The sequence below is a fragment of the Psammomys obesus genome, unplaced genomic scaffold, assembly GCF_907164565.1.
Source record: "Psammomys obesus unplaced genomic scaffold, mPsaObe1.curated_primary_1811, whole genome shotgun sequence".
NCBI lineage: Eukaryota > Metazoa > Chordata > Mammalia > Rodentia > Muridae > Psammomys > Psammomys obesus.
The window spans coordinates 5833412-5855601 of record NW_026596101.1 but is presented as its reverse complement, the minus strand read 5'-3'; the positions used below and the strand labels follow the sequence as shown (position 1 = coordinate 5855601).

The following is a 22190-nucleotide window of genomic DNA, read 5'->3' as shown; positions in this document are numbered from 1 at the left end:
TGTGGCCAAAGGAAACTTAGATCTATAAAGTTGGAGATAAGAAAGTTCATTGTGCCTATATAACATGGCAAGAAACATAAACTGTTATCAAAAAAACATAAGAAATATAAAAATATGAAGATCAAAAATGCCCAAGGCCTCAGAAGAAGGAAAGAAAGAAGGAAAGAGATAGATGGGGGAGAGGAAAGGAAAAGAAAGGGATTTGGAAAAGGGCGGATGTGGAAAGCCCTTTAAAGAAGTACTATGTATGTGTTTTCTGAGCTGCTTACTTTTGTCCCTGCCTCAGTTTCCTCACTTATAAGTTGAGAAGAATATGTTTTTCTCATGGGTACTGTGTGGATCATATGCACCTGTTCCTGTCAGCATCTTAGATAAGCATAGTCACATGATGGTTCGCTGTTCTTATGTTTGTCATCCTCTATTCTTGCTCTTATACAAAATATTATAAAGAATTCACCAGGGTTAGCTCATTCCATTAGTGGTTGATGTTGGCAGACTAAACAGAATGGATTATTGTCTCTAGTTTCAAAATCTGTCTGGCGATACTTTGAGGTTTTAGGCAAACAGGTAGCAGGATATACTTGTGAGTGCCATTATGTGTCCTATTTTGGTCATTCTACATCAGAAATCTTTAGAGCCCTGTGTCTATTCTGGAAGCTTTCTATGTTGTTCAAGAACATCCCAGGTCCAACCTGTGAGTCAAGGAGACCTGTATTCACCAGTCCAGCCAACTGTCCTCCATGGGTAGAGTGGCAGAGGTCTTTTGTCCCTGCTTATGGGGGTCTCTCCCAAGAGACAGGAGAATCCCCACTGACCCATGCCATGTCTTCCTGATGGAGTGTGGCTTTCCTTACTTGTCTCCCTCCTGTTGATCTTGAGTGTTCTCTCTCTCTCTTTCCATTTTCAGCCCTTTTTTTTTTTCAGTCCTTTGTGGAGCCATCCAAGGCCCCTTCCTAAGTGCAAGAGACAGAGTGGGGTGAGACACACATTCCTTACCTCATAGCCTCACCATCAACAAGACTAACTCTTTGCAAGTGCATGCTTCTTGACCACACTCTCACCCTTCTTGAGGTAGATGATGTCTCCCTTTATAGCTGAGAACTATGAGGCAATATCCTGAATCACAATCAGTTGATCCTCCAAACCCAAACCTCATTCGTCTGAGAAAATGGAAGAGCCTGTGCCTCTGTGAAACCTGTATTTCATACTGTAGTTCATATCTGTGCTTTCAAAACTATCACAGAAGCACAATGGAGTCAGTCTAGATCAGGGTGAATGCTTCTCTTTGTACTTCTAGGGGGGTTCTGTGCCCTGGCTTGCCTATGGCCTCTTTTTCTTGTCCAAAGAAATACTAAATGTGTTTAATGAGAATCCAAAACACAATATTGAAGCTGTTCAAATTATCCCACAAAGAAAGCAAGGAAAGAGAGAGAAAAAGAAATAGAGAGAGAGAGAAAGGGGGAGAGTGCTTCATTAGAAAGATCTAGAGGCCCCTAGTTGGTTAGAGCTCCCTCAGCTTCAGCAATCCAGGAGGAAAGAAGGAAGGGACAGTGATCCCTTGGCCTAATTAAAGTGCGACGGCCCCCAGAGAGTGTCTGGACCTGGCGTCATACCTGCATTCTAGTTGTATTCTTAAGAAAATATTAACAGAGATGGAAATGTACAAAGTTCATAAACAGCAGGTGACAGAATGAGTACTCCAGATGGTCACTAAACATGGACACAGGCTCATCCCTAAGTGCCCAACCCAGACAAGCTCATTAAAACGCCCACAGTTTCTGAGTCTAGCCTGTCACCTGAGGAAAGGTTAAGAGGCATAATAATTCCTGGTCTGGTGGCCATGGGAACACAATGGGCATAAATTATTTCTGTAGTAAATATAAATTGATACAGCATGCTCAAATGGCAATGGGCAGGACTTTTCTTTGACAATAGGAATTGTAGGTCTCTGTGTCTGGAAGTTAGAACGCTTTAAGTAGACAGGAGTGTGTAGACATATACAGAAACTGTCACTGCAGAAGCAGTTCTGATAACGCAATTGAAAGCGTCTTGACTAATCAAAACATGACACCAGCCATGATAAGTGTATGTTTTTCCATGTGATACTGGGAGATCATTTTTGATGTGAAGTCTTCCTAAGTGTTGTCTGGGAGTGCTTATATGTCAATATTACAGTATTTTTAAAACTAATATTTATACTTTACATATCTTAAAAGGAGTAACGTGTGGATGATAGAATGGAATTATTTGAGTTCTTTTTTTTTTTCTTTGTAGTCTGTGTTTTCCCAGTTTTCTGCTTTGAACATGGGTCAAATTTTTTTAATCAGAATACTCTTTAATGAATAATATGTTTTTATTGTTTAAAATTAAAAATTAAAAAAAGCATGAGAGAGTCTTCCCTGGTTTGATCTGTTGACTCTCTGTGGCTCTTGCCCACAGAACCTGAGTACCCTTTGTTCATTGTGCTCAGTACCTGTGCTCAGTACTTCAGACTGAGTTGCTAGACAATATTTAACCACATTAACAGCAACACAGTCTTTTACTCTCTTTTGTGGATTAAATGCCACTTCCTTGCTTCCTTTTACGGTTCCTACTTGGCCCAGTACCCTGTAGGGAACTAGCTTCAGGACACATATTGGAGTTAGGCATGGAGAAAACTAATTGACCAGAAAATGACCTCAGATATAAAATTCTAAGCTGGAAGACACTGAGAGATCAGCCACTTCTGTCCACTCATTTTACAAATGAGGAGATGGAGGTCCACAGAGGCTCAGTCGGCATCTTACTGGAAATCAAAGCAGAGTGCAGAGCCCAGCTGCTTTCCCCATGACTAACTTCACTGTGCAGTTACCCAAAGCCACAGCAAAGACCAAGCCGTCCAGAGCTGTCTAGACATGGGGATAAAGGCTACATTAATTAAGAAAAAAAAAAGCCTCAGCCATGTCTGGCAGCATGTACCTATAATACTAGATGATGAAGAAGCTGAGGCAGGAGGATTAAAAGTTTGCTGCCAGCATGGGCAGCATAGGAAGACCGCCATCTTTAAAAAATAACAATGGAAGTTTCTAATTCCAAGAGTTATCCCAGAGCTCTTTTCTAGTTCCTTCCCAGCCAAATGGTTGCCTGTACTTCATGGAAATCATCATCTTCTAATGCCCACATGGACCTTCAAGGATCCTGCCTTCCTCATGAAGCCAACTTCCTGCCAAGAGCATGTCCCTTGGTTAGGGGTTAGGTTTAACCTATGAACCCAGTGTGACCTTCAGGGGTCTTGCCTATACTAGGGGAGGAGGTTAAGGGCTTCAGCTTCCTGGTATGTCTACACTGTGGACATCCGTGCAACCATACTATATGGCTTTGCTCCAGACTCTTCATCAGGAAGTTGGTGATTACCAGTTACTGTACTTGCATAACACATAAGTATGCCTGTATGCTAAGCACTGGACATATAAATGCTTGCTTATTCTTCATATTAACTCTCCATCTTCAAGTCTACAAATGAGGAAACTGAGGCTAGGAGCTGGGGACAGAACAAAGCCCAAGATCCCATTAACTGTCCATAGCTAAGCTAAGGTATGGGCCTCAGCAGCCCAGAGATCTGGTAGTTTGCACTAGCTAAGTAGTTCTCAACCTTCCTAATGCTTCTACTCTTTAATGCAGTTCCTCATGTTGTAGTGACCCCCCAACCATAAATTTTTTTTTTGTTGCCACCTCATAACTGTAATTTTGCTGCTGTTATGAATCATAATGCAGTATTGTTGGAGACAGAAATTTGTCAAAGATGTTGTGGCCCACAGGTTGAGAACCATTATGGCTTCCTTGTGACTTGCCTGGCCTTCCTGGAGGCAGGTACTAGAGTAGCTGGCTCTTTGAAGAAGCTCAGAAATTAGATTCTAAATGGATGAATACCAAGACCCTCATTACTCCACCACCACCCCACTTTGCTCTCTGAAACTCCTATTTCTGTTTCTAGAACCTCTAACCTGTTTTGTGTGCTGTCCGAAGTTAGTACTGATTGCCACCCCCTCTTCTATGTTAATTTTTCCTCATTTTTACCATCTCGGTTCTCACTGTGAAGACAGCCAACATATTACGTGTTGAAATCATAGAATGATTCTGAATTTCCAAGAGAGAAAATGATGCTGATATAAACCTAAACACCTAAATTGTTGTTCTATCATCTTGTCCTTTTTTTGAAGCTTTTTGACTTAGTGTACAGAGAAGAGACGCTGCTTAATGTCATTAAAAGTGTCACCCGCAATGGACGGTCCATCATCTTGACAGCGGTCCTGGCTCTGATCTTGGTTTACCTGTTCTCAATAGTGGGTTATCTGTTCTTCAAGGATGACTTTATCTTGGAAGTAGACAGGTTGCCCAATGAAACAGCTGTTCCAGGTGGGTTTGGGATCTTCTCGTCTTTTTTAATGTTAACATGATTATAACCAGACTAGAGGAAAGACATGACATTAGCAGGCAAATAGCTCTCTAACGCCAGAGTATGAAGTATGAATATAGGTCATTCTCATGTTATTCAAAGGGTGATGCTGAATACTGTGTTGTAAGGGCCAGTTCCTACCCCATTCGTTGAATTTATTCACTGGAACCACGTGTGCTTGCACATACTCTCATCCCAACTCTCAGGCAGCTGAGATTGGTGCAAATTGGGGGCCAGCCTAGGCTACATGCAAGGTCTCAAAAACACAAAAGACAAAATAACGTACTAATGCCATATTTTCAGCCAGCACAACCTTTTCACATAGCATTTTGACTAGAGATACAGTGAAAGTGTCCCCTTGACTTAGTGAACCTACTTCTGGGGAAAACCTGCTGAGTGCGTGTAAAAGCTGCCTTATCTAGGAAAATGTTCACTGCAGTGTGAAGTTGCAAGCAATACAAATATAACAAGGCATTTCACCAGACTATGGCCCTCGTCTGTGGGGTAGAGTACCCCACACATAGGGTGAATCTTTATAAACCTTTATGGACAAACTCTGATAGCATGAGAAAACACAAAATAATAGTAGTGAGATCATACCTTTAGTTTTGTGTTTGGAGTTTTATGAGACAGCGCACATCATACAGCTCGGGCTGGAACTTACCTTGTAGCCAAAGATGCCTTCGAGCTCCTTATCTTGCTTCCTCTACCACCCACATACTAGGATTACATACAGTTGACTCTCTGTATATTTAATGTGGACAGACCCACACATTGCTAGCAGTGGCTGTCCCTAAGGCTCTATTTAAAAAAAAAAAAAATCAAATTTTACAACGAGTTCCTGTATATAACAAAACTAGACATGATTTCCTATTTGTAAATGATAAACAGTGATCAATATTTAGATGATGCCGAAGTCTTCTTTCTCAGAGTAGCTGCCAGTACTTAGTGAAAAGCACTTGGTTAAAGGTAGTCAGGCTGACTGCGTGCTGGGGACAAACTAGACCTACTGTGCACCTATTGCCTTCTCCCCCAATTGTGCATCTTGATATAGAACTTCAGCCTTCAGTTGTCACCCAGTGGCACTTAATACTAGCTACCTTCATGTTCTGGATTTGGCGAGCCTGGGCCTTGGGCTTCCGTTCTTGCCCAGGTTGCTTCATGCGCCGACATGATCCAGATCTTGCTGGAATCTGTGTACCCACTAGTATTTCTCTTAGAGTCTCAGCTGTTTGTCTTTAAAGTCGGAGAGGTGCTATTTAACTGTGATACTGTTAGGAAGCCCACAGAAACTTGACATTTCTGGCTTTTTTCCCATCCAGCTCACCAAATAAAAGTGTAAATTGCATCTGTGCTTTGAATTTATATGCAAGATTGGAGGGTGTTATTTATGTAAAGGATTGTTTAATCAGCCGTGAACTGGGGACTTCAAACATTTTAACCATATGCTGCCAGATTGTTCATCACAAAACTCCCTTCTCTCTCCCAGAAACTGGCGAGAGTTTGGCAAACGATTTCCTGTACTCTGATGTGTGCAGGGTGGAGACGGGGGAGAATTGCACTTCTCCTGCACCCAAGGAAGGTAGGACCACATGGCCACCAGCCCCAGGTGAATATCACAGTCCTTCAGCAACGTAGGTGAGGCAGGTGGTATGGGAAGCAGATTAAAGGACTGCTCAGGACTAAGGCCAGCAATGAAAGGGAAAAGCTGGAAGTGGCGGGGGTGGGGGTGTGCACAGAAAAGGAAGCCACATGTGAAGAAGCAAGCTGCTGACTTCAGTCAGCCAATATTTGAGTGCCCACTGTGGACAGGGCCCTTGTGGCTCCATGGGAGATCTCAGTGGAGCAGGAAGGGAGGCAGTTGAATGAGTGATCACCAAACCAAATGTTGCTTCGGTAAGGATGCCATCTAGAAGATAGGCAGCCAGGAGAGTACTGAGGAAAAGGCGCTGCAACTCAGACAGAGGACTCTTAGGCAAAGGAGAGGAAGGTGTTCTAAAGGCCTACTGGTAAAACTCCTTCAGAGAGAGAACAGCCATGTGCAAGGAAAGCAGCTAGAGGTGATTCCAGGAAAGGACTGGTCCCGCTGGATCTGTGTCAAGCTGGCGAAACGTTAATGGACCCCGGAAGATGCCGCAGCAGGGTGCTGCACTTGCCTAGCCCCTGTGAGGCCCTGCCTGGGTTCAGTGTCTGGTTATACAAAATAAATGAAAACAAAAGGATAAGAGAGAGATTGGTGTTTTACCCAGTGAAGAGGCAGGCTGCAAAGTGGGATAAAGAGCCTCTAAGGTAAAGCCATGGATGCCATGGCCCTGCTCTAAGAGCCAGCAGTGCTTCTGTCCTCTGAGCACGCCCATTTGGGAACCTGGCAGATCCAAAGACTATTGTGTTTGCAGGTAGGTCTACAGTATAGCAACGGGGATATTTGAAGCTCCGTAGAGGAAGGACATACTGATGTGGTTTGAGAAGCCTGCAGGGATTAGAAATGGGAACAGTACTGTTCGACTCCTGATAGCACACATATGACTCTTCTTTGGATTTATTTGTTGGGCCTGCCAGCTGGAGAGATAGCATTTGAGCACCATCATTGTAGAATCACAGTATCTCTTCTCTCCCCGCCCCCCAACCCGGCTTAACTGTGTTCTGACTCGCCTTGCTCACAGAGCTGCTCCCTGCAGAAGAAACGGAACAGGACAAGGAGCACACGTGTGAGACGCTGCTCATGTGCATCGTCACTGTTCTGAGTCACGGGCTGCGAAGTGGGGGAGGCGTAGGAGATGTGCTCAGGAAGCCATCCAAAGAGGTAAACGGATCCCAAGGGAAGGAAAGGGCATAGGGGTGCGTGGGGGTGGGCGGCGGGGGTGCACTGTGGTGGTGCTGAGTGTAAACTGTCAGTGTGGAGGATGAGCTGGGAGTGTGACAAGCCGTTGTGCAGAAGCCAGTCAGTGCCCCTCCCCCGTGCACCCACTAAGGCTTGTGAACACCCCAGGACAACTCTGGGTTTTCCTATTCCCTTGGCACAGGTCAGCTTTAACATTAGGTCTGCCCTCCCCAGCATCCTTAGAGAAGCTTCCCTGTTGTGTTCTCCTGGCAACTGGAGAATTCACAGTATAGACTCGGGGATTAAACAGAGACTTAGCCAGGGGTGTTAGAGTCCGATGCCCAGTGTCATTCCTGCCCAAATGGACAACTGTCCAGCTCAGCTGGGCTCTGAGCTCTGCAGAGCAAAGTGCAGTGAGGGCAGTGCCTGACATCTCTCATCTTACAGGAACCTCTGTTTGCTGCGAGGGTGATCTATGACCTCCTGTTCTTCTTCATGGTCATCATCATCGTCCTGAACCTGATTTTTGGGGTCATCATCGACACATTTGCTGACCTGAGGAGTGAGAAGCAGAAGAAGGAAGAGATCTTAAAAACCACGTGCTTCATCTGTGGTGAGTATCTGCCCCACTTGGGCAAGCAAGCCACTGGCTAGCGTGGCCGAGCACATGGACACGTGGTGATAGAGTAGGTACATAACAGGCTCTGGGCTGGAACACTCACTTTGTTCTGTCCCATCCCTGCCCTCCCTTGGCAAACAGCGGGATTCTGTTTGGCCTTTTTCTCTGCTGGGAAGTATCTGGAAAGCTGATAAATTCTGTGCAGTAGATGCCAGTTGGCCTTAAGTTCTGGAGAGTAAAAGTGTGGCCACACATTTAAGACAAACGTATCTCACATTCTTCCTGTGTCTGGGCATCCTGAGAGTCCATAGTCCAGTTCTAAGTCAACTAGGAAGGAGAGCTGTCATCCTGCTTTGGCCTGAGAATGTCGTCTCTACTGGCAGGACCAGGCTTCAGTGGAAGAATACCATTTAGAGCTGGGCACGGTGGCACCCCTCTGTATCATAACACTTGCGAAGCCAGGCAGCATGATTGCTGGGAGTTCAATGCCAGCTTGTCCTCATTCCAACTTTCATGTCAACCGGGGCTACCTAGGAAAATACTGTCTTAGAGAAAAGAGTAGGAAGAGGGCTGGAGAGATGGCTCAGAGGTTAAAAACACGCACTGCTCTTGCACATAACCCGAATTCAACTCCCAGCACCCACATCAGACAGTGACTCACACCAACCTGGAACTTCAGCTTCGGGAGATCCAACAACTCTGGTCTCCATGGGCACCTGAACTCAGATGCACATACATACAAGCAACACTAATGGACTCATTATCATATATATATATACATATATATATATATATATATATACACACACACATACTATATACATACATTCACACACATACACGCATATATATATATATATATGCCATGAGTTTGATAGTGTAATTATATTTTAATCCTAACACTCAGAAAGGAGAGGCAGTCAAATCTCTGTAAGTTTGAGGACAACCTGGTCTTCAGAGCGCATTCCAACACAGCCAGGGATGCATAGTAAGACCCTGTCCCCAAAAATAGATAGATAGATAGATAGATAGATAGATCTATTTTTTAAAGGAAAGAAACAAAAAGGTCTCTTAGACTTGGTGCATCAAACCTGGCTTCTGGCCCGACCTCAGCTGCTGATGGCCATGCCCCTGTATTCAATCATTTACACTCCCCGAACCATTTTACCTACCTGGAAAGTGGGTGGTGTTTCCATGTACTTCCCTGTATCACCTTGAGAATCAGGAGTCAGGACTTAGATAAGGTCCTGGCATAGCCCCAGTCACGCTGCAGGCTAAGTAGGGAGCTGCTGCAAAAAACAAGTATTCACACCAGTAATTCCAGCACTCGGGAGGAGGCTGAGCCAGGAGGATCATGGGTTCAAGGCCAGCCTTTGCTATATGAGACCCTGTCTCAAAACATAAAAACAGGTTCATCGGGTACCAAAAATGTCACTAAAAGTATAACTATAGGAAAATATATGTAAATTCAAACTAATCACGTGGGAATCTGGAAGCTGAGTAATCATTCAGGATTATTCATAATATGGTTACTAAATATATGAATTCCTTCCTGATATATATCCTTAAAAAGTGAACGTTTTTCTTTTAAACATTTAAATTCTTTAATTTTTAGCCTCTTTAAAAGCTATTTTTTTTAAGCTTTTTACTTTGGCATAATTTTAGTTATAGAAAAGTCGTAAAACTAGTACAAAGATTTCTCTCCCTGCTCTTAAGAGTCCCCCAATTTTATTCCTGGCTTTGCTTTGCTTTGTTCATATATATACATGCACACACACTCACACACAGTATTTCTGAGCCATTTCAGTGTCAACGGCTGACACAGTGCCCTTTGGTTCTGCAACATTTCAGAATGTATTTGCTGATGACGAGAACCTTCTCTTAAATGCTGCAGTAAAGTTACTGAAATTGGGAAATTAAAATGAAGACAAAGCTATCAGCCTATCTGTCTTACTGAAAACCTCACCCTTCACTCTAGCAGTGCCCTTTGCAAGTCCCAGGCTGCGTAGCATCCTGCCTGCAGACCCTTAACTCCACAGACATTCCTGAGGATGTCTGTGGCTCTTGCAAAGGCTCTTGCTTTATAGGGCGTCCCTCAATTTGAGTCTCTCTAAAGCTCCTTTGTGGTAGAGCTGAGCTGATGCATTTTTTATATGAGTATCAAAGACATGCTTTTCTACCCTTCTCAGTTGGGAGCACATTAAGTCAGTTCTTCTTAAAACTGTTGATACTCAGTTTGATCACTTGGACAAGGACATAATTGGTATGTTTCCTCTGTCATAAAGTGACTGTATGGCAGAATGCTTAGAAATGTTGTAACTAACCCTAATGTTCCTCATATTGAACTTTCAGCCCCAGCTTTAGTATTCACTGATGACTCTTGCTTCAAGAATTTGTTTTCCATTACTATCTATTCAGTTCATTAATTTTGAGATAGCATCTTAACTTTGAGGTAGCCTAGGTTGCACTTGAACTTGTGATCCTCCTGCCTCACCCTCCCAACTAGGTTGATTAGAAGTATGTGCCATTGTACTGACTCCATTTTGATGCTCAGTTTCCCTGGATTTGGCCAAGGAGAACTCTTCAGGCTGGCTTCTATGTACTGTCATGTTATAATTTTTTTGTTCTTTTCATATTTTTCTGGCTGCTTAAGAATTCACCTCCCCTATCAGTGGACTTGGGGAGGGGCATGCATGCAGAGGGTGGAAGAAGGGAGGGATTGGGAGGAGGGAGGGAACCACAGGGGGGATACAAAGTGAATAAAGTGTAATTAATAAAGAATTTTTTTAAAGTTAAAAAAAACAAAATTAAAAAAAAGAATGAAAGGGGAAAAAAAAAAGAATTTCTGGTCTCAGACTTTCACCTTCCCTCACCCAGCCTATACAGTCAGTCATTTCTTCAAATGCGCTAAGTTGTTCATAGTGAAATGGGCATTTAGTAGCTGGTGTCTAAGTGCTCATTCCTACTGGCAGCCACTGCTCCAGTTCTATGCTATAGATTTATGACCTAGTATACATGTATGCCTTTGTTCGTGTGTGGAGACACATGGAAATGGATCCACACATATGTACATCTGTTTCTCTAGTTTCATGTATACTAGTTTTATGGCTATTTCTAATTCTAATTCAGTTTTACAGTGTCTATATCATCTCCCTTATGGTCTATATTTGTGATCCCTTTTTTTAACATAAGGAATCCAAATCCCACTAATGGCATGAAATATATTTATTTATTCAACTCTAATTTCATATGGCTAGCACAAGCCTCTATAAAATATAGTTACCAACCAGCATCTGAAATTGGTTTAAAGTTCTTTTTGTCGTGTCTGCATTTTGGCATTTGCCTGAGAAAAGGAAGTGTAAATTCACCGATCTCCCATGTACCCCTGAGGCAACCAAAGCACCTCACTGTTCATTAGCAAGTAGCAGGGTTTTCAGACCCATCTGGGATCTGCACATGGTATTGCCTGTCTGTAAATCCAGCACCTGAGGGTTTGAAGCAGGAGAGAGCCAGGACCGGCCTGGGCTACATGAGACCCTGTTTCAAAACAAAACATAAAAATAAAATAAACCCTGGTGAGTCGGACTCACAGTCTGTGGCCTCCAATCATGATGAAAGTGTGTTTCAAGGCCCAAACACTCCAACTCTGCATGCAGATAAATCAAGACAACTAGCTGTATTGGCTTTCCTGTACCATGGCTGCTCAGCTGGACTGTGGGATGTTCTGTCTCTTGTTTAGGCTTGGAAAGAGACAAGTTTGACAACAAGACTGTCACCTTTGAAGAGCACATCAAGGAGGAACACAACATGTGGCACTACCTGTGTTTCATTGTGCTGGTGAAAGTGAAGGACTCCACGGAATACACTGGACCAGAGAGCTATGTGGCAGAGATGATTAGGGTGAGTAAAAAGATGCTCTAGAGCAGGGCAGCCACGGCAGACACTGCTCTGTCTTCTTTCCTCAGAGCGTATTTCTGGCACCTGTAGAGGAGCCACATACCAAAATCCAGTTGACCAAGATCTCAGGGTTCTGTGCACCTGTGCTCCCCAAGGTTCACCCGGAGCCAACCACTGTCTGCCTGTCACCAAGGAAGGGATGCTGAGACTTGGGAGAAAACCAACTCAGGGCTGTCTGACAACTGGGGCTGAGAGTCCTAACCACCCTCAAACTCCACCTCCCAGCTCAGTATCTCTGTCGGTCTGCCTCTCTTCTTGATAATCCACATGTTTTTAGGGGTTGGGTCTATTACAGGTGTCCTGCACACCTAATGATATGTTTTCAGTATAGTTTTCAGCATGACTTGTTTGTCTGGGCACAGCCTGGTCTTCTGGGAGGTCCTCTGCTAATTATCTAGAAGGGATCATATGAGGGAAAAGAGGCTGAACCTCAGGTTAATCTGTATTTCTGTGTCCCTGCAAGGCACAGAGAGGTGGCTACTGTAGGGTTTTTAGACCACTTTTCTCTAGCGGGGCTTTTAGAGGTCACCAGTTACACATCCTCTTAGAGTCCCCATCCTTGGGGTCTGTATTAGTTATCCTACTCATATCTGTGACCTGAAAAGAAGCAGCTTCAGGGAGGAAAGAGTTATTTCAGCTTACACTCCATTATGGCGGAGAGGACATGAGGGCAGCAGTGTGCAGCAACTGGTCGCATAGTGCCCACAGTCATGAATGCTACTACTCTGCTTGCTTTCTCATTTTTCCTCAGTGCAGGATCCCAGCCCACAGAATAGTCCACAGTTGGGTCGTCGGTCTTCCCACATCAGTTAACCAAGTCTAGAAACCCTCCTCACAGAGGTCTGTCTCCTAGGTGATCTTAGATCCCATCAGGGTGACAGCCAGTATCAACCACCACAGGTTGTAATCCATGTCTTCCCAAATTTTAATGCACTCAGAAATCTTCTGGGGATATGGTTATAATTTCAGTTCTGACTCAGCAGTAACTGCCAGGATTTAACCCTCCCTCTAGCCTTCCTGGGGTGCTAACAATACAAGTCTGTGAATTACCCTTTGAGTGGTAAGCATCTAGCCAAAAAATCACAAAATACACTGACTTAGGCAGGTACAGCCCAAAGACTGGGGACACGGCTCAGTGGGCAAAGTGCTTGCTGAGCTGAGTTCCTATATATATTAGCAGTCCAAGAAATGTCTCAAAGACATGTCCATAGGCCAGCTGGAGCTGAGCAGTTCCTTAATCAAGACTTCCTTCTCAGGTGACCCTAGCCTGTGCCAAAGTTGACAGAGCTATGACAACACCCAGTGGCAACCTTCAGCCTCCAAGTGATTACATACAAGCACACACACATGGAGGGGAAAGGCTGGGTGCAGAGAAAGAGAGAGAGAGAGGGAAGGAAGGAGAGAGAGACAGAGATGAACCAAAGCATACAGTGAAATTCCCAGTGACCTGCTTCCTCCAACTAGGCTCTACTTCTGGAAGTTTCTGCCCTTCAAAGGACACTATCAAGATTATAAACTGATTTTTTGATTAATCCATTGATTAAGGCCATGCTCATAATACAGTCACCTCTCAATGATTTGATACTGCAGTTGAAGGCCAAGCCTATTTACCACATGAGTCTTTGGGCGGCACTTCAGGATAGATGCAGATGAAACTAAAGCTGGGGTCAGTGGCTGCCCACACCTAGCTTAGAAGGGGTTAAGGCAGCAGCAGGCAGGGTACTGATGAGACCTGGTCAGATGGGAGCAGACTCTGCATGTGAGGAGGTAAGGGGCCGAAAGAGCCACAGCCTGTTCCCACCCGGTCAGGACACTAAAGAGACATCAGTCCTCTGGTTCTCTTCCTCCAGTGGTTGAGACTGGCAAATAAGCCCATGTTTTATCCGCCTGCACACTGCCACAAACTGAGCCACCTGCGTGTGTGGTCATCTGGACTTTTCTCCTCGATGAAGTGTCTGGCTGTGTCCTATCTTTAAATCTCTATGGGGCTGATTGTGAGGCTTTCTGTTAATCACCTTATGTTACGGTCACAGAAAAGTCTGGTGCCCTTTGGGGCTTTTGTCTCAGTCGTGGAGACTGACTAAAGTCTTGTGAGCAGTCACTTGACTGGGATTAAGAGCAGAGTGACTGCTTGCCTGCTTACCGCCTGGTCAGAGTCCTCTGCATTCTGTGCTCCGACCTTGGCACATGCTTTCTGTCTATACCATTCTCTGATTGTATAAGGTGCCAGGGCATCAAAGAGTTCTTAACTCTGAAAGTCATCACTGCTGGGGAGCCAGATGTTTTGTGCTCTGAAATATGGCACAGCAGAGCATTAGAGCCACAAGCCGAAAGGCAGAGCCCTCTGCCAGTGCTGTTTGTGGTAGCTTTTCAACTTGGTGCCACATGAATCCCTGACATGGAGAATTAGCCACAGCTAATTCAGGACAGGGTCTGAGAGGGTTCAGCTTCACCACGCAGGGGTGCCAATCTCCTAGGTCCTCAGCACTTCAGTGGAGCAGGTCACATGCCTGTGTTGTGACCCCATGGGCTCAAGCCACGTGGAAGCTGCTGTGGTCAGGAGACCTCACAAACCTTTCCTACTCACTGATTTCTGGGTAGGAAACAAGGCTGACAGGACAAGCCTTGGACACTGCTCTTACTGCAGGGGGAAGGACAGAAAGGGGGCTGTGGTCAGAGATGGAAGGTAAGGTCTGCCCATGTTCATCCTCTCCTATACACTTCATGTCTTTGAAAGAATCTTTGAAAAAGGCTTTCTGGTCTGTGGTCCTCAGGAAGGACAGGGTTTGCCTGATTGGGGAATATGACGTTTAAATCTTCTACCACTCTCCATTAGCCTGTCAGTTAAGATTCCAGAGCTTCTAGAGGACATGTTCAGTAACGTCTACTAAAGGCCATGCACGAGACCAAGTGGAAAGCCTTGGGTGGCCATTCAGAGGGTAAAAGAACTTTCCAGTACTTTAAGGACAGCACCTTTCAGGCAGAGGCATCTGGCCTAGAAAATGGGCCTCATCTCCCAAAGCCAGCATCTGGTTGGTAGAATGTGACTTAGGGAGAAAGTGAGTTGCCTAGCCATGAATGAGCTTGGATAGATAGGAGGGCAGTTGCCTGAGCCTAGGACCCCTTTGCCTCCATTCACATCTCAAAGACACACTTCCTTCTTTGGTAACGGCCAACCTGTATAAAAACATGACAGCCATGTCTGTGTTGTCTCACGCCTACAGTCCAAGCACTCAGGATGTGGACACAAGATTGCAAGAGTTTGAGGCCAGCCAGGAATACATGAGACCTTTTCTCAAAACATGCCATGAGACAGGCACACTAGATCATCTGTATCACCTTTCCTACTTCATTCAAGAAAGGGCCTACAGTCAAGGCCTTTCCTCTCTGTCAAGAACATTTGCACATTTCTCGCTATCCCTCGTGGGAAAAGAAGGAAACTCTGTCTTGCATTTGAGAAATTCCCAGCCTTTCACCCACAAATTAAATTTCACTTAAGCATAACATGACATACATCCTCATCTCTTGGCCATTTCCTCTCTTGTTTCATTAGTGCTATTCCCATGAGACCCATCCCTATCCAGGGATGGGCATGGGAACAGAAGATCCTGATTTGAGTGTCAGCTCTGTCCCTTCATAGGCATGTAATCTCCTGCAAGTCATAGGACATCACTAACCCATTGAGCATCTGGTATATAAATTCGAGTTGATGCTACCTCCCACACCCATCTGGAGCTAGACAGATAAGACCGGGAGGGTGGCAGCAGGGTGTGGAGGGCAACAGCTGGTAGGTAGGCCTAAGCACAGCAACTAGCAAACAGAGGGCTACAGGGTGACAGAAGGAAGGGCTGCCAGGAGTTTCCTCCTAGTTCCATTCCTGGGGAAGGTACATTAGCTGCTGGCTCTTGGTCACCAAGCCATCCAGATTTTAACAGCATCCTGTGTGGAAAAATTCCAGTGTCTTCCCCTTTCTCCAGTGTCACTGGGGCTTCTGTTGATTCAGAGAATGAGCTCAGAGTTCTGGGACTGAGTCCTGGGTTTACTCTTGGTTCACCTGACCCTTGGTTACAGCCCCTGATGGTGAGTGGTGCTGTGACTAAAGGCCTGGAGAAGTTTACTTTCTTCTGTTCCCGGGCCCTGATCCATATACAGCTTAATATATAGAAATGATGTCACTTTCATCACCTCGGTCCCCAGGCAAGCTGTGACTGCACAGTGACCTCACATAGCCCCTGGCAGCTCGGAATGAATGAATGGATGAATGGATGAATGAATGAATGAATGAATGAATGAGGTTGCCTTTTTGCATAGGAACTCTATTCATGGTGATAGCCTTAGTCTTCATCTATATATGCATTTCCATGGTCACATACATGCCCTTTTATATTATTTTTACAGCAGTGGTTTTGGTTGGTTCCCACTGAACTGAAGACTTGTTCATATCTATAAATGATAAGTTGAAAGGCGATGCTATTGGGTAGGAACCCACTCTGAATTATCTGCCTAGGGGGACCAATTTAAATACTACATAAATGGGGGTGCTACGGGTAAGAGATAAAATATATGATTCCCCAAAAAACACAGTACCTTGTTTTTCTGCTGTATTCAAGGTAGAAGCCTAAATTCTTAAGTGTTTGAAGCACAAGAAACATTAAAAGGAAGAGTGCATTAAAAAAAATAAAAAAGGATTTGTTTTGCTAACTAAACATAGTTCCAGGTATGTATCTTGAAATTCCACCTCAGTCTTAGTTTTTTGTTTTGCTTTGTTTTTCCGGAAGTGTTTCTGAGTAAACTCCATAGAAACTAGGGGGCCTGGATAGAACATCCTGGGCTGTTCTAAGTGCTTCTCTCCTCCGTGATAGCATGGTCACCCAGGGCCTAGAAGTGGCTGTGGAGAATGTTTCCCCAGGTGACCTGAAAGGCTGGAGTACACCAGTGCTGCTGGAAGGATGCCATGCCTTACTCTGCTCTGCCATGGCAAGAGCACGGCTGATTGGATAACCATTGCCTGACCTAGGTTATCACTGATCCACTTGTATGAGATCACATTGTGGATGCAGCATCTTGTACACCCTACAGCCAGCAGGATGTAGACAGTTCACCAACGGGAACCTAAAGCTCAGACAGGTAAAGCAGCCTCTGCAGGGTCACACAGCTGTACCGGAGCCGCTGGACCAACAATTCAGCCTCAGGTTGCCCCAGCCCACAAAGTCCACTTGCAAGTGGGATTGTATGTACGCCTGCACACGACCCTCCGGGTCAGGAGCTTGCAGCCCTTCTCATCTATCTGGCTGCCTCGGCTCCCCAGCGTATGAAATTAATCACTTTTAAAAGAGGCAGAAAAGGCCCCATGAGGGTAGGGAGGAGAGCCTGAAAGAGGATCTCCTAGGTAGTGCTGGCTGGCTAATGCATAAATGAGCAGGCCTAGGGCTTTGTGGTTAGATGGTGTTTAATTCTCCAAGCTGTGGACAGCCAGCACGATTCCCAGGTGACTGACTACCTCTAGTATAGATGAGACAGGAGGTGGGGCAGAGAGGACACAGCTCCTGTAAAGAGTTTGTCTGGAATGTGTGGTGAACACCTCTACCCCATGAGAGACATGGAAGAGTATTCCTTGGTGGCCAGATCTGGTGGGAGAGAGAGGAGTCTAAAGACGAGGGTAGAGGTGCCCTCAGAACCAGCAGGCAGAGCAGCTTCCACACCCAAGGTGACTCACACTCCGGAGCTTCACTCAGTGACAATTAAACAAGAGAATGTCTGATCTGGCATCCCTTAAGCCCCATGCTGAATCTTTCTCACAGCTGTGGACTCTCAGCTAATCCCCTCTCAGGTAGTGGAGTGATTCTGCCCAGCAGGGGAGGGGCCCTCGTAGCTTTGCATTCTTGGAAAATGCTTTCCTTAAAAGCCTAATGCAATTTGTATCAAAAAAGCGAGGTGAGAATCTTTTGTTTCCTGAAAAAGTCTGTTCAAGCAAATAAATTGTATTAGCAAACTATGCAGCACAAAAGGTCTCCGAAGAACCTCAGTGAGATAACTGGAAAGCAGTAGGAGAGCTGGCGGTAGCTTGTTTGTCTGTAGTCCGTAAGAGACACAGGAAGTAAACAATCAGAAGGCAACTGTTAGCAAGGTTAAAAGATGAGAAGGGGAAGTGAGTACTGCCTCTGCCTGTGCATCACTCCCTTCTGCTGTAAAGCAGAACTGGCCCAAGTCTTGCACTTTGCTTGACCTGAGAGAGTGTGGTGCTCTGTAGTCTGCGGAGGGGGGGGGGGGAGGGCTTTTCAGTGCACCTATAGTAGCCTCTGCCAAGGATGGTCCAAGAGCTGGAAATGGAGAGTTTTTGTGGACCATAGCTGGATAAATCAAGGCCCTGGATGTCTGTGTAGAAAGCTGCCCAGCATAAGGAAATGCATATGAAATGTCATAGTCATTAGGAAGAGACTCCCTTAAGGAAATTAGAATTAGAATGCCTGAATACTGGAGCCCCTGCTAGCCATGTAGAGTACAGTAAGTAACTGAGGGAGCCAGAGCTGAGCCTGGCAGAGCATGCAGCCAACTCCACCCTGACCTGTCCTGCCTGAGTTTTCACAAACTCTGCTTTGTCTGGGATTGGTAACGTGACATTGACACCCCATTGCTCCATTCAGGCATACAGTAAGGGGTTTGGACTTTGATTCTGGAAATCAAGGGAGGATGCTAAGAGGAAGGGAGTGTCTTGATAAATTCTGGGGCAGCGATATCAGTGTTTCGGTAGCCTCAGTGTCATAGCAACAGCTTTGTGCCTAACCTAGGAGGCTATATGCATTGGTCTTAAGTGAGGAGACAGCCTGTGCTGCCCTCTAAATACAGTTCCCAGAATGCCTCCTGGAGTTAGCTGACACCATGGCCAAGTTCAAGAATATCAGAGTGAAAGAGAAGTGGAGAGGGATTTGGCACTGCCTTCTCAGTGGCTGGAAACTGTGTGTCAGCACCATTCAATGCGCATCCCAGCCAGCCAGCAAGCCAGCCGGGCCCTGGCCCCACCCGATGTGCTTGAGCTTGGGTTCCTGTTGGTGGCAGCTGCACAAAGGACTTGCTGAGCTTAAGTTTCCCCACCTCACTTCCTAACACGGTCTGTCCTCTGGTGCGGAGGGGCTGGAGCCACCCCTCTTTCCTGTGCATTTCATGGACACCTTTCTGGTGCTGGGAAGCACTCGGCATCCGTTCTAGAGTTCTGCATGAGCTACAGCATGCTCTGGATTTTGCCCAGTTTGTATGGGTTCTGACCGAAAGTGGAGCAGAACCGTCATCTGCCCTAATGTATCCGAATTGCTGAGAGCGTGGGGAATGGGGCTGCAGAGTGCTAGGGTTGTTCCAGCAAAGGTTAGACAGCCAAAGAGAATGTGTTTCACCACCCAGGGGGTTGATGCTTACATACCTGTAATAAATATGTCCACACACACATCACCCAACAAGACAGATCTAATAAAGTAAAAAAAAAAAAAAAAAAAAAAAATCTGTAAAGAGGTATAAACCTCAACCTGGAAAATATCCTGAAATGGACTGTCTTTATCACATGCATGCCCTGAAAAAAAAAATTTTTTTTTTTAAGATCTATCTTTTTACAGTGAATGTCTGTAAGGAACATGGGGAAGGACTTGGATACAGAGAGGTCTTTAAAGGTGGACAGGACTCGGGGTTGTCACCATCGTAGACCTTCCCTTTAGTTCTGTTCTATAAAGAAGAAAAAGTAGGAGTGTCCTTGATAGCTCTAAACGTCCATGAAATAACTTTCAAAGTACTATCAGGGGAGACCTGTGTGATCAGGCTTGTAAAGATTAGAGTAGCCGATTTGGAGAAGGTAGAGGCGTCTAGAAAGCCTGTATCTGAGGTGAGCTATCTGTAGGTGAGCTCTGGCATGCATTCTTCTTCAGAGGTAGCATTATCCCTGCAAAGCAGTTCTGGGTCAGCTCCAGCTCCTTGGAAGCCTGTGGGTAGGAATAGTGGTAGTACATTCCTAGCCTGCTCTCGGAGTATCTACAAAGCAGTGACCCTGATCAAAGCTTGTCTTGAGTCGTCTGCTCTGGAAACCCAGTTGGAAGAATACCATGGTACGTGAAACAGGTATTAGCTGGTGTGTGTGTGTGTGTTTGCACATGTATGTGAGCACACACGTGTGTTCAAACAGGGTCTCACTATGTCACCCTAGACAGTCTTAAACTCACAGATATCTTCCTGTCTCTGCCTCCTAAGTGCCAGGATTAAAGGCATGTGCCACCACACCCAGTTGCCTGTGTTTGTGCCTTTCAAAGGTGATTAGAAGTGTTATCCTCGGGGGCAAAAAAGAAAAAAAAAAAAAAGCAAAGGATTTTAGGAAGTTAGTTATCAAAGTAGACATAGAGCAAACAAGAAAGCACTGGATTCAGTTAACCATGTCAAAGTTGAAAATTCATAGACTCTAGAAAGAATCAGAAAACCACTGAAAATTACCAGGATCTCCCTCTGCAACTACAGGAATGTTCTGGCCAGTTCTCAGCCAATGGAAACTGCAAGGGAAGCTGCCTGAGCAGCACATCAGAAGCCAGCTTGGATGCTGTGTTCAGAAAAAGAGTGATTTTTATTTTTTATTTATTTATTTATTTATTTATTTATTTATTTATTTATTTATTTGGCCAGATTGCTTCTTATTAACAGTCTCAGAAGGGCCAGCCCTGCTTTGCCTGGCACAGGCAGCTCCTTCTCTTCTCTGACCTCTGATTTGCTCAGTGTGGCAGTGTCAGATACCCAGAACCCAGGTGTGTCACTCCCCCTGGTGAACCTCTGCCTTCTCACAGTCCCCATGGGTGTCCACAGAACACTCCACCTGTGGCCCCAGATTGACTCGAAGGGATGATTCTGCAGCTGGCTGTTGGTGGGAATTTCATCAGAAATGGGTGCGGTTCTCTCTGCTGGCACGAGCTGGTCTTTGTTATGCTATATCATCCAAGAACAACTACTAACTGAGTCTAGGGAGGGCAACAGGTCATCACAGCCCAGCTGAAGATTATATAACGTGCCTGATCTGGTAATGTCATTCTAAGCTCAGAAACAGCCAGAATAGCACTTCAACTTGTGAGCAGCTTAGACAACCCTCATGGTGGAAGAGAAAACTGGATCTCCAAAACCTTATCTCAAAGAAGTAATTTAGGTAGGAGTCAAGTTGATATTTAGGTTACAGCATTGCTTCTAAGTGAGCTATGTGACATTGGGAAAATAACATTATTGATCTATAATGCTTTTGCACAGTACTATTCAGTTTAGGGGGCACTGCCATACCCATTTAATCCTTACAGTCAGCAAGGACAATAGCTGGTGATCTTTTTCAAAAAGGAAGGAAGGAAGGAAGGAAGGAAGGAAGGAAGGAAGGAAGGAAGGAAGGAAGGAAGGAAGGAAGGGAGGGGAGGAGGGAAGGTAAGAAGGAAGGAAGGGAGGGAGAGAGGGAAGAAAGGAAAAAGGGAGGGAGAAAGGGAGAGAAGAAAGGAAAGAATGAGGGAAAAGAGGGAGGGAGGGAAGGAAGAAGAAAGGAAGTAGGAAGGAAGAAAGGAAATCATGAGCTAAATGAGCTGACTCACTCTGTCCAGTGTGCAAGGAGAAGGTCACACCTCTCATTCTGCCTAGCTTCTGATCAAGGCCATTATTCTCTTCATAGTCACAAGTCTGTGGTAGAAGTGTAGAGAAGCTGTGAAAAAGCAACCCTGATGTGGTTTAGGTTGAGTGGAGTCTTCCTGGTAGCTTGTCCAGGTAGAAGATCAATTTTTATTTTTTCAGTTTACAAAGTTTATTATTATTTTTTTTAATTGAGCAATTTTACATTTACAGAGACATGGAGGAGGAAGTACATCTTCCCATGTATCTCAATTCCCTTTCCTTTTCCTTCCTTCTCTTCCTTCTTTCTTCTCTCTAGTTAGCCTAATTTAAAGAATGAGCATTATTGAGCCATGTATATAGTAGGTGACACACAAATACTGCGACACTATTGTGAAAGTTGGTGTTTGCACTGGGATGGCTCCTGGTGTTTGTGACATATCTGATGTTTTTAGACACATGTGTGGTTTGTGACTGCAGAACCCTGCCGATTAGCTTCACTACCCTAAAAGGCTCTGCCTTTAGGGCCCCATCTGCCCCTCCCTTTTCAGCCTGTGGCAGCCACAGATTTTACTAGTGCCAGGTTGAAATATACATTCTAGGGGTTTTTAACATATATATTTCAAAGTCACTGAGCATAAAGAGCAAATGCACCCTGAAGAATAGTTGCTTTCTTCTTCAGTGTAAATGATCCAGCCTTGCTCATCAAAGAGGCAATGGATTCTACGTCTGCTGAGCACCCTACATGTCTGCTTTGG

At 45.0% G+C, this 22190-nt stretch overlaps 1 protein-coding gene and 1 long non-coding RNA gene across 7 annotated transcripts in view; one reads left to right on the top strand and one right to left on the bottom strand.

Moving 5' to 3' along the window:
• The window catches only part of Itpr1 (inositol 1,4,5-trisphosphate receptor type 1), a 206640-nt gene that overhangs the window by 169645 nt on the left and 14805 nt on the right, over positions 1–22190 (top strand). For 4 of the 6 annotated variants that reach the window (XM_055628416.1, XM_055628418.1, XM_055628419.1 and 1 more), the window contains 5 exons: positions 4200–4395; positions 5925–6044; positions 7099–7238; positions 7704–7869; positions 11615–11775. In XM_055628416.1, the coding sequence (XP_055484391.1) occupies positions 4200–4395; positions 5925–6044; positions 7099–7238; positions 7704–7869; positions 11615–11775 (783 nt within the window). The remainder of the gene's footprint in view (positions 1–4199; positions 4396–5924; positions 6045–7098; positions 7239–7703; positions 7870–11614; positions 11776–22190) is intronic. The other 2 variants (XM_055628420.1, XM_055628415.1) reach the window with 1 other exon arrangement.
• Positions 11780–22190, bottom strand: part of LOC129692182 (uncharacterized) — an 81687-nt gene continuing 71276 nt past the window's right edge. Inside the window, exon 6 of the long non-coding RNA XR_008722654.1 lies at positions 11780–11856. This is a non-coding gene — a long non-coding RNA (uncharacterized LOC129692182). The remainder of the gene's footprint in view (positions 11857–22190) is intronic.